The 13450-nt window shown below is 30.3% G+C and overlaps 1 protein-coding gene across 1 annotated transcript in view; it reads right to left on the bottom strand.

The window, feature by feature from the left end:
* The window catches only part of CNTLN (centlein), a 512321-nt gene that overhangs the window by 320931 nt on the left and 177940 nt on the right, over positions 1 to 13450 (bottom strand). The window contains exon 7 of the mRNA XM_016424268.2: positions 3374 to 3507. Coding sequence (XP_016279754.2) covers positions 3374 to 3507 — 134 coding nt within the window. The remainder of the gene's footprint in view (positions 1 to 3373; positions 3508 to 13450) is intronic.

Here is a 13450-nt window from a genome sequence, read left to right on the forward strand (position 1 = left end):
ATTATTTTGGATAGTGAAAAAGTAGAAATACAAAGCATGATTTAAAACCATGAAAACCTATCTACATGACAGCACACTATAGCAGTAAATATTTGTTTAATGTTTTTCAAATCTTCTATCCATCTCTCCCTCTAGTTTTAAGACTAGTTTATGTTCTATGAATTCATTCTCTCTGTGCCTCCCCAACTAGTCAGTCACACTGAGTGATTAAAGTTTATAACAAGGCAAATTTTGGATTGCATAAGTATGATAGATTTTTCCCTGGGCTATAATAATATTATTTATTATTTTAGGGTTTGTAAAATACTTTATGTATCACATCATGTTATCCTTATAAAAATTCTGGGAAGTAGGTATCATTATTATCCCTGTTTTACATATGAGGAAACTGAAGGAAGACAGAGGTGAAGTGATTTGCCAACAGTCAAACTTTGGTGACTGTCTCAAGCTAGAGTTAAAATCAGATCTTTCTAACTACAACCCTAATGTTTTATCCACTGTACCATATAGCTGCCAGTTAGGCAGCTATTTATGATTGTGACATATGTTTCTGTGGAGACCTGAGTTCCCTGTCAGGGTAGACTTCAAATACAGACTAAATATTAATATTTTACAGTGGTTACAAAGGAGATTCTTATTTAAAGTAAGAGTTAGAACAGATAGCTTCTCTCTATCAAATGGGTTCTTTGCCCTTTCTCTCTTCAAATATGCCTAGCTCCCTCCACCCTTAAAGAAAAATTTCCCAAGACTATCATTTACTGCTATCTAAAATCTTATTTTCTCTTCTCTTTCTCAGTAAAACTCTAAAGAAACTATGTCTTCACTTGTTTGCCTCCACTTTTTTTTCAATTCAAACTCTCCTCATTCCTCTGCTGTCTGATTTCTAACTTCATAATTCAACTGAAACTGCTCTCTCCAATATTGTCAATGATCACATTGTTGCCAAACATGTCTTTTTCAGTCCTCATCCCTTTAAATCTATTGCTTTTGACAATGCTTCTCAATACTCCCTCCTCTCTGCATTTTCATAAACTCTTTCACTTCCCCTCAGATATTTTTAATCAATTGTTTCTCAATCTCTTTTACTGATCCCATGGCTTAACTGTGGGTGATCTGATCCTCAAAGGTCTGTCTATGTTCTTTCATTCTACAGTCTCTCTCAATCTCATTCATATCCATGATTGTTTAAGTATTATCTTTATTAAGAAGGCATGCAAAGCTACATATCCAATCCCAGTCCCTCATGAGGTTCAGATTTATATCAACAACTGCCATTTCAAAAACTGGACATTTCAAACTGGATATCCCAAAGACATCTCAAACTCAAAATGTTCAAACAGAACTCATTATCTTTTAACCTAAATTTCCCTGTTTTCAAAATTATCTTTTTCTGTCGACAACAACACCATTAGCTAGGTCTCCTAGGTTGGTAACTTTTGCATTATCTCCAGCTCCTGACTTTTCACAACCTCATATATCCAATTGGTTGTCAAATCTCTCTAAATCTTCCACATTTCATAATCTGATTTCTTCCAACTCATCCACCTACCAACTAAGTTTAGACCTTTATCATCTCCTAATAGGGTTATTACAATAGCCTTCTAATTGGTCTCTCTGCTTCAAGTTTCTCCCTGTTCTACTCTACCCTCCACATTTGTGTCAAAGTGATAGAAAAGGAAGAATTAAAGGTAACACTAAGGATTCATGCACAGATGATGCCTAAAAAATGTTCATACCATTGACAGAAATATAGGGGTCAAAAAAAGTGTTGATGGGGGAGGGTAGTGAGACATTAGGGAAGATTATTAGAAACTAATAAATTTGATTTTGAGGAAACAGTGAAACATCCTGATAAAGATATAATTAATTTGAAATGCAGGTACAGATCTGAAGGAAAAAAAAGATTGCAATTGAAGTTATATATCATGGAAACCATGACTTAGATAAAATTGCTAAGTGACTGACCATGGAGAGAGGAGAAAAAATGCTAAGAACAGAACTAATTGCTCCTTCAACCTTTCCTCCTCCCTACCCTACTTATTTTTCAATTAGAAAATAAGATGAGAAGCAGAAATGCAATAAGACATAAGCCAATGAAATAAAAATCAAGGAAGAAAGGGTAGTCAAAGATGTCAGTTACTTCAGAATAGGTCACAAGGAATCAAACAAGACAGTAATATTTGATAATGAAGAAGTCAATGGTTAGAAATGAGAGAACAATTTATGAAATTTGATTGAGGATAAAAGGCAAACTTTAAATAGTGTAAATAAAGGAACTGGATGAATTTTTAAGCCTGAAAGAGAAAGAATTTTCTTCTTTAAGTTTGGGAAGATCAGAACATGTTGGAAAGCAGATAAAAGGGAAGAAAGTATTTGTCAGTTACAATTTTTAAAAATCATGGACTGTTTAAACAAGTTGTGGTATATGATTGTAATAGAGTACTATTATGCCATAAAAAATGAAAAACAAGATGATCATAAAAAACCTGGAAAGGCATATAAAGTGATATAAAGTGAAGTGAGCAGAAACAAGCAAACACTTTACACAGTAAAAATAATACTATAAATGACTTAATATTATCATAAGGTAAAGATCCAGGACAACTCCAAGAGACTCATAATAAAAAAGTATATCCACCACCATAGAAGGAACTGATGAAATATGAATGTAGATTGAAGCATGTCAATCTTCATGATTTCTTCCATGAATTTTTCACTAATGTAAGCAATATGTGTCCTGTTTCACAACAAGACAAACAAGGAAATATTTAAACATATATACATATATATTATATGTATGATCCATATCATATTACCTCTTTCCTAGGGGATAGGTGTTAGACGAGAGGGGGAAAGAGAGAGTGGGTAGAAAAGAATGAGGCATAGATTTTTAGATATAGTGACAATTTGTTTCCCTTGGATAAGCATATTATAATTTATTACATATAAGAAATCATACTTTTATATTATTGTTATGTGACATATTATGTTATATATGGAAAAACAAATATTTTTGTCTGCCAATTACTATTTTGTAATCTTTGGGCAAATGATTTAACCTCTCTGCCCTATTTTTCTCACACATAAATTGAGATAGAACAAAGGGGCAGCTAATGTGCCTTTTAGCTCCAAATAGTATGATTTATAATAAAATTAAAGATAAAGACAAGGAAGAATAAGACTAATGGAATGAAGTATAAGAGAAGGGGAAAGAAGAAGGGATCACAGACATTCAGGTAGAGTGACTAGTTCTAGAAAGAATCACTCCAAATTCTCCTTTAAGACAAAGGAACTTGAGGAGAAAATAATAAATTTACATGTACTAATACAACTTCTAAAACACCCATCCTTATTAGAGACTGAAGATACTTGCTTAACTTGGGTGATATCCATATCCTTCTGTATTATTTCAGCGTGCTTTTTATTCAACTGTGATGCCAATTCATTGTATTTAAGCTGTGATTCCTCAATTTGTTGCTTTGCCTCAGTTAAATCAGTTGCAAAAGTCTAAAATTAAAACATTTCAGAGAATATTAAGTATAATAAAGTATAACAAAAGTAGCAAAGTAATAAAGTTAACATAAAATAATATCTGTTAAACTGAATGAAAACTAATATATTCTAAAGGAAAAAATAAGAAAATGTAAAAATCATCTATTTGTTTAAATTTCAATACAAAAATTATTATTTCAAGTCATGCAGAATCACAGAAGTTTTTCTTTGATGTGAAAGTAACATATTGTCCTAGCACTTAAACCTAAGGTTTTGAAACATAAACAAAATCGTGAAATGCAAACAGTTATCATCATTCATGAAGTTATGTGATTAGCAGGGTTTTGCAATCCCTAAAGCACTATATAAATGTGATCTATTATTATTATAACTTATTAATCAAACAGCATACAGATTTTTTTAAAGTTTAAATGTCTTTAGGAAAGTGAAAAATGAGGAGGGAAATATAATTATACACTATAGAACTTTGTTAACTTTCCTATTTCAGGAAAATGTACAGATAAAATTCTAAAGATAAGTATAAACATATAGCAATATATTTTAAGGACTATGATAGAGATAGAGAAGTTCAGAAAAGTGAAGGGAGTGAAGTAAAACAAAATGAGTCACATATTGGACACACAGAGTTTGAAATACCAAGACAAGAATTTTGAGATGACCAAAAAACAAGTGATGATTTAAGGCTAAAAATAAGAAAAATTTTAGGGATATAGATGTAGATCAAGGAATCATCAGCATAAAAATAATAATTACTGAAACCATTGAAGCAAATGAGATCAACAAATTACACAGTAAAGAGGAGAAGGTCTAAGACAGATCCCTTTGGAGTGACCATAGTGAATAAGCAAGGCAAGGGTGGAAATTCAACTAAGGAAGGGAGGGAGCAGGAAGAAAGGGTAGTTAGTAGGGAATAGGTAGAAAGAATACCAGATCAAAAATGCAGAAAAACCTGAAGAGGGTCAAATATAAAACAATGCAAAGAGGTACAGAAGGATATAGGCTAATAAAATCCCATTTTATTTGAAAATAAGAAATTGTGCAATTTGGTATGTTTTTTAAAATAAGTTTTATTGATATTTTGCTATTTTACATCACCAAAATTTCCCACAGTATCACTCCCATTTCCTAGAGAGGTATCTCCTATATCACAGTACTTTTAAAGAAAAAGAATAATGCTTGATACATTGAAGAAAATGTGAAAATATAGGAAAAATAGCAACCCCCATGAACCCTCTCTTCCATCTGAAAAGGAGTTAGGTAGGAGTGTCTTCTCAATGTTTTGAAATATTCTTGAATATTTTATGGTCATTCTTCCCATTTACAATGTAGTACACTATGTATGTTTATTGCATACAGCATTAGTTTATGTAGATCTTGCCATTCTCTGTATTTGTCACATTCATCATTTCTTGAAAGATAGTAATATTGCATGACAGTAATGAACCACAAATAATCCCTTTATTGATGGAACATCTATTTTCTTTGCTATCATAAATTATGCTGCTATCAGTGTTTTGGCACTTGTGAGACTTTTTTTCTAATCATCATATCCCTCTTTGGGTAAGCCTAATGGTGGAATCTCTAGATCAAAGAATATGGGCATTTTAGTCATTTTATCTGGATAATCCTAAATTGTTTTCCAAGAAAGGTACTTTTGAACCACAATGTGCTTGGGTGCCTATCTTCCAACAAAGCTTCCAACACTGACTATTCAAATTCTTTGTCATCTTTAACAATTTGTGAGGTGTAAGGTGAAACTTCAGTTTAGAATTCTCTCATTATTAGAAATTTGGAGCATTCTCTCACATGGTTCTTAATTGTTTAAAATTCTTTTTAAAACTGTTTGCTCATATCCTTTGATGATTTATTTATGGTTTGGGGGATATATAAAAATTAAAAGATACATATACATATGCTACAAAATCCTTATCAAAGAAATTTGATACAAATAGTGTCCTATTCATCTGCTTCTTTTATTTTCCTAGATATGTTAATTTTGTGTGGAAGACTATCATATTTATAAGATCAGTTGTCAAATTTATATTTGGAAATACCATCATGTCTTCTGTATCGACTATTTCTCCTACCCATACCTGTGAAAAATACATGATCTGCTTCTTTTTTATTTTTATATTATAATTTTTAATATTAAGTCACATATTGATTTGGGATGTATTAAGGAACATTATGTAAGCCCGATTTCTGCCAGATTGTTTTCTAGTTTTCCCAGTAATTATAATCAAATACAAAGCTCTTTCCTAAATAATTTCTGTTTTCTGGTTTATCAAACACTGGATTATTAGTTCCATTGCTTCTATTCTCTCTGATCTGGTCCTTTCCAATAGTCTACCTCTCACTTTTTTGGATTTTGATATTTGTTGCTTTATAATGTAACCTTTTTCTCCTCATCTCTTTTAGTTATTTTCTTGGTAATCAAAGCATATTATATTTTTCAAAATTAATTATATTTTGAGTTCTATAAAATATTCCTTTGATATTTTTGAGTTTGTCAAAAGCATTAAAGCCATACGTTAACTTTATTATTATTGTCATTTTTATTATATTGGCACCACTCAGCTATAAGAACATGATATTACTCCAGTTATTTAAATTTTTCTTTAAAGCTATTTCTTTAAGGAGCACTTTTTAAATGGAATCTTTGTGGTTACTTTACATATCTTGATAATCTGTATGCTTACTGTAATTTTTTTTATCTAAAATGAGATTCCCTTTTCTACTATTGCCTCTTGGTTTTTGTTATTATTTTATAGAAATGCTGTTCATTGTTAATAGTTTATTTTGTAGCTTGCAACTTTCTTGAAGTTATTCATAGTCCCAATTAGTATCTTTGGGGATTCTCTAGAAATTTCTCAGCAAACCATCATACTGTCAGCAAATAAGGATAGTACATTTAATCTGCTCTTTGCTTATATTAACACACTTCATTTCTTTCTTTCTTCTAACTGCTATTGCCATCATGTTCAGAACACAAACAAAAAAAATAATCATGAGTGTAATACAATATTACAAGTATAATGGGTAGTACTGCATCATAAGAAATGATAAACAAGATGATACCCAAAAAGCCCTGGGAAGTTCTAAATGAAGTAACGAAAAAACGAAGTTATCAGAATGAGGATAACATTGTACACAGTAACAGCAATAAAATACTATGACCAATTGTGAATGACAACTATAATCTGCAATGCAAGGATCCAGGACAACTCCAAGGGGCTCATGACAAAAAAGGTTATCCATTGCCATAGAAGGAACTGACAAAGACTGAATGCAAACTGAAGCATGTGATTCCCCACTTTATTTCCTGCATTAATTTTTCTCTAACATGTTTTCTTTCATAATATGATGAACATGGATGCATATATCATATAATATCATAAGTAAACCTATATCATATTAGCTGTCATCCTCAAGAAGGAGGAAGGAGAGAATATGGTGACAAAATGTCAGAAAACAAATACTGAAAATAGTATTGACATGTAATCTAGGATAAAAAAAACCTTATTTTTTAAAATGAGAGGAGTTATCTTTGCTATATTATTATTTGCTATCTATATTAATTAGGTAAGATTCATGTATCACTATGGCATAAGATGCTTATTTTTAGACCTATAAATAATTTTTGAGATTATATTAAAAAATCCTTCTATGCCCACACTGCAAGGTTTTTAGTTTAAATGTTGTGCATTTGCAAAGGATTTTTCTGAATCTACTAATATAATCATGCTTTGAAGGATTTAAAAATATAATTATGCTGCATTTTACCAGGTGATTAACTATTATTTCTAATATAAATCCAACTTTATCATAATGATCTCTTGTATTAATCTGTCATCCAGTAAAGCTTTATTGAAAATTGTTATTTAATATTTTTCATTAATGATATTTTCATTAAATCTACTTTATCCTTTCCAAGTTTCGCAATTAGAACTATATGCCAGAAAAGAAGCCTGATAGGGTGTTTTCTTTCTCAATTTTGAGTAATAATTTGTATAGTACTGGAGTAAACTGTTCTTTAAAATTTTGATAGCCTTCCTTTGTTAATTCATCTAAACTTGGTATTTCCTTTAAAGTGAGTTTTATTACTGTTTCTTAGAGTAGATTATCTAAGATCTTTATTTTTTCATGCTAACTTAAATAATTCATACTTTTAAAGATATACTTCTTTATTTTATGTTCCCATAATTCTTTTTTATTCTTCTGGTTTCTTAGAAAATAACCAAACAAACAAATATATAAACAAACAAAAATATTTTGTTGAATTTTCTGTCCCTTTCTTTTTAATCAGATTGGCTAAAGGTTTGTTCATTTAAATAATCATTGCAAATGATCAGCTTCTAATATATCATTTCTATAACTTTTCACTTCTAGTTTCTATTTCTTCTATAATTTTACTACTTTGTGCTTACTTCAAGTGTGCTTATTTCTTGGATTTCTAATTTTTAAATTAATCATAATTGAACCTGGCCTATTTTATTAATGTATGCTTTGGGGGATATAGTTTTTCTCTGGAGGTGGTTTAAGATTCATTCTAGAAAATTTTATTTTTTCATCATTTCCTATGAAATATTATTGTTTTGCTCATATGTTCTTTAATGTACTTATTATTTAGATTTATATTATTAACTAGACATTTCAGTCTCTCTCATATTTCTATTGACTGAACAGATTATTTTTTATGGCATTATACTGTGCAAAACATATTTATTATTTCTGACTTTTTAAATTTGCCATATCTCTGTACTCTAATGTGTAGCCAATTTTTTGTAAAAGTTCTATGTAGTGTTAAGAAATGCATATATTGTTTAGTGGTTCAAATGGGAGTATCAGCTCTAGTTTCTCCAGAAATTCATTCAGTGCTCTATTTTTCCTTTTGTTTATCTTTCTTTTAGATTTTCTCCAAACCAAGAAAGAGACATTAGAAATCTTCTATCACTGGTTTATTACTGTCTGTCTTTATATAGAATTTTTGTTTATATTTCTATGCTAAGGAATTTGAATCATGTCAGTTTAACACTGCTACTAGTTGATCATATATGATACCTTTTAGCATAACATAATTTCCTTGCTTGTCTCTTTTTTCTTTTAAAATTTTGTTTTTGCTTTGTTGGGTAGCATCATGACATGTCCCACTTTTTTTAATTCATCTAATGCACAGTTTTCTTTTTTTTTAGAATTTTCTTCTAACCCTAAATTTTTATTATTTGTACCTCTTTGTTTTCAAAATGTTCTTGTTGTAAATAATAGATTGCACTATTTTGTTTTCTGAGCCAATTTGTCACTTTTTCAATTTATTGCTTCAATCTTTTCATATTTTTAAGTTTGTATTTTCTTCCATTCATTTCTAGTATTCCGGTTTCCACCAAATTTTTGTATTTTTCTTTTTTTCTTTTGTAAACATATGTCTCCACTTATTTTAGCTTACCCTACTTTAATGGCATCGCTAGTCCCACCAGCTCACTTCCCTTTATCCTAAAGATTTATTGCAGCCCCTTATTTTTTACAACTTTCCTGAGTTTGGGGCAATTATCTTAGTTGTTCCACTTCTTTTCCTTTTATTAAGTTATCTAATTCTTTCAGTCTTTTTTTCACTCACCTAGTCATGTAAATCCTCCCTCTTCTTATACTCCCTTTTCACTTTTTATTTTGATTGGGAAATTTTTAAATTTCATGTTATGCATTTTTTCTAGAAAGTATTTACTCACTCATTCTTTTTGTAATTCCTCTTCCTCTTTTCCTTTCTGTCTAGTCTATGCTATTGTTCTTTGAGTAATGGATCTTACATTTATTACTTCTTTAGGTATTCCTAACATAATTAATGGTTCTAAAGTATATGCTTTCAGTTCTCACAAATAGTTTCTATTTTTATTAACTTTCTAATTCTCTATTATGTCCGTAGCAACTCTCCCTTTCCTGCACTGCCTCAGTCTTATAAATATCATTTCATACAGTTAAATAGAGAGGATATTGTCCCATGGTTGGAATTTTCCTGTATCCCAAATCATGAAAATTAATATTAATCTTTGCCCTTCTTAAAATCATTGTTTCATTTTGTTAATTTTCATGTTCTTCTGGGAGAAATTGTCTCTGTAAAATCTATATTTGACATCATTGTTTTGCTGACATGAAATTATGTTTGCTAATATAGAAATCATCAAGTATTGATTAATATTACTTTCTCTTGCAACATTTATTCATAGATGTCTACATGGATGTGGATCATATAGAGGCCATATTTCCTTCTGTTACTAGTTATGAACGTTAAAATGCACAGAATGCATTTCAAAAAAATTCATGTTTTACTGGTCTCAATATCTTTCCCAATTTATCTCTGAAGATAAAGAACTGTATATATTTGAATGTGTGTTATTGTTCATTCAGTCATGTCTGATTCTTCATAACACTACACCCATGGTATTTTTTGTCAAAGATTCTGGAGCAGTTTGTCATTTTCTTCTCCAGTGGATTAAGACAAATAGAAGTTAAGTAACTTGCCCAAGGTCACACAGTTAGTAGGAGTTTGAAGTCACATTTGAACTGAGATCTCCCCGACTTCAGGTACAGTATATTTGAATGATAGTCCTCTTTTATTTATCAGGCCTAGTGGAGCCCAACATCTATGCTTGTGTCTGATACTAGTTCCTTTTGTTCCTCAGTTCTTTTAAACACTGTTGCAGCCCACAATACTGACACTCTATGGAACCATTCAGAGCAAAATTCTGGTCATTCCATTTCTAGGATGTCATTGGGTTTGAACAGACAGTTGAATTCTGTTGAAAATGCACATGTTATCATAACAGAGAATGGTAGTTTTGGGGTGAGAGGATGCAGTAAGAACTTGTTAGAAAGTATGGATTTGCCATTTCTTTTATTAGTTCATAAGACTGTTACCTTTTTAAGGTTCCTGTCATAAATTTAAATTTCTTTTCATCTTAAATATATTACAATTTTGGAGTTTTTAAGAGGTCTAGAGCATTGGAAAGTCTATCATCTTCTATCTTATTGATTAGGGAATCCAGAAATTCTACAATATGATTTTAAGACATAATCCAAGATGAGTCAAAACAAAGAAAGAGAATTATAGACCAATACCCAAAATGAATATTGATGGAAAAATTAGATAAAATATTAATAAGAAGAATACATTAACATAATAAAAGTTATACTATTACCACATTGGATTTATATCAGCAATAAAACGTTGACTCAATGTTATGAAAATTTTCAACATATTATTATTAATAATAATATAAGATTATATCCAAAATGCATAAACAACTTCTGTATAATACTAATCAAACCACAAAAGTTAACTTCATAGAGCTAGAGAAAAATAACAAAATTCACCTAAAGAACAAAAGATCAAGAATCTTAAGGGAAATATCAGAAAAATAATTGAAATAATGAAGGGTACCTAGATTTAAAACTATAATACAAAGTATTAATTATTGAAGTAAATAAGTAAATAAGACATACAGAAGATGGTTACTGGTGATCACTTTCACAATATGCAGAAGTAAATAAGCACAATAAACAGGTGATTGATAAACCAAAAGGTCCTAACCTTTAAATGAGAATTTGTTGTTATTATTCAGTCATTTTAGTCATGTCTGAATCTTCATGATCCCATTTGGTATTTCTTGGCAAAAATACTAGAATGGTTTGTCATTTTCTTCTCAAGCTCACTTTCCATATGGGGAAACTGAGGCAGTAAGTATCTGAGGCTATATCTGAACTCAAGAAGATGTCTTACTCAAGCCAGCACTCAATCTATTGTGCCACCTAGATGCCGAAAAAGGACTAATCTAGTATCTAATAAAAACTGCTGGAATAACTAGGAAAAAGTATAGCAGAAACTTGGCACATATCAAATACTTCATAAAAAAATCTACATAGAAATAAAAAGTGACATCAGAAACAATTTAAAATAACAAAGAAGAAAATACCTTAAATGTTTCTTACTAGAGGGAGCATTCATGACCAAAGAAATAGAGATTATAGAAGATTAAAAATTGTTTGATCATATAAAAGTCAGATACACTTGCACAAATAAAATCAATTCAACTAAAATTAGAAAAGAAAAAGATAACATGGAAAAAATACTGGAAACCCATTTGCATGATCCTTTTCCTAGATGCATGGGGAACAAATTCAAATTTATAAGAATAAAAGTCATTCCCCAATTGATAATTGGTCAAATGATATGAACAGGCAATTTTCAGAGAAAAAAATGCAAACTATCAATAAGAAGATGAAAGAATGTTCCAAATAACTAAAAATTAGAATCAAAGCACCTCCTAAGTTCAACCATCAAATTGAGTATGTTGACAAAATAAAAATGACAAATGAAGAGGTTGTAAGAAAACAGAATAATAATATACCATCAGTGAAGTTATAAAGTACTCTAGACATTCAAGAAATCAAATGGAAAATATGTTCAAAAAAGTTACTATACTGTGGTCCACAGACATCACTAATAGGTCTATACTCCAAGTATATCAAATAAAGAGAAAAAGGATTCATATGTACAAAAATAATTCTAAGAGTTATTTTCTTGGTGGCAAAGAACTGAAAATTAACATAGTACCCATTGAGTGAACAACTGGTAAATAAATTATGACATAAGATTATTACAATGGGAAGCTATTGCATCATAATATCACTGAAATAAAGAGTAAAATATCAGAAAAACCTGAGAAGACTTGTATGAACTGATGTAGTGAAGTGAGCAGTGCCAGAACAACAATTTATAAATTGTTATTACAATTACAAGAAGAAAAATTTAAAAATTTAAGAGTTCAGATTAATATAATGGCCAAACATGATTTCAAAAGACCAATGATTTAAGTATTACTTCCTGTTGTGGAGATTGGATTTAGCTATTGTAATAATGAAGATACTTAGTTTAACAAAAATCAGGAATGTCTTGGGAACTCTAAATTACTCCACCCTACTTAGACCCTACTTTAGGGGAAGATAAAAGTTGTAATCTCCTGATTGAACAATGAATGTACTTAACTCTTACCTTATAGTGAAGCTAAAACTTTAAGCTAAGTCTATTTTAAGATCTTAATACAAAAAGGTGTTAAGTAACTATAAAGATTAATCACAAAAAGGTTAAGTAATTCAGAAAAGGTGAACTTAACAAAGAAGTGTTAAGTAACTCTAAAAATATAATCTAATCAAAGAAGATGAGAACTAAAAAGAATAGGCATTTAGATGAGGAGACACAAGAGTGAAAGGTCTATATAGTTGGGTCATTTCCTCTCTCCGGCTCCTTTGGTGGTAGAGAGTTGGCTGATAGCAGTGTGCTGGGCCTTTTGGCATCTTAGTGTGGCTACAAGCTATTGTCCGGTTCAGTGGTGAGTTTCTGGCTGAGTTTTCCTCCTTTACTTTCCAACTTTCTCCTCTTAGAAGCCTCTAAACCTCTTCAGAGACCTAGAGGTGGGGATTTTAAAACTCCCCCTGGCACAGGTCAGGCAAGAGAAATCCTATGTCCTCTTCCCTCCTTCTTCTTAAATTCCTTCCCTCTGTATTAATTAAGTTATCATAAATTTCCAGACTGACTTGGGTATTTAATTTGAGATTTTGCCCGGTGACCAATTAAATCTAGATTTTTAAGTCACAACCCTAAAATTATCTTTACACTGTCAGAGAAGCAACAGGCTAAGCATGAAGATATATTTTGGATGTGGTCAATAAAATAATTCATTTCCTTAAATTCATTTTGTTGGATTTACATTTTTAACTAAATTTTCAATTTTAATTTAATTATTAAATTTCAAATAATATAATATAAATCTGTTATAAGTATTTTTCTCTTTCAAAGTAGAAAAAATGGGATGGCCAAAAATAAATTTTAATTTAAAAAATAAAATGTAATTATAAAAAGAACATGTTGGTTTCAGATAAAATATTT

This window comes from Monodelphis domestica, chromosome 7, assembly GCF_027887165.1.
Source record: "Monodelphis domestica isolate mMonDom1 chromosome 7, mMonDom1.pri, whole genome shotgun sequence".
Taxonomy (NCBI): domain Eukaryota; kingdom Metazoa; phylum Chordata; class Mammalia; order Didelphimorphia; family Didelphidae; genus Monodelphis; species Monodelphis domestica.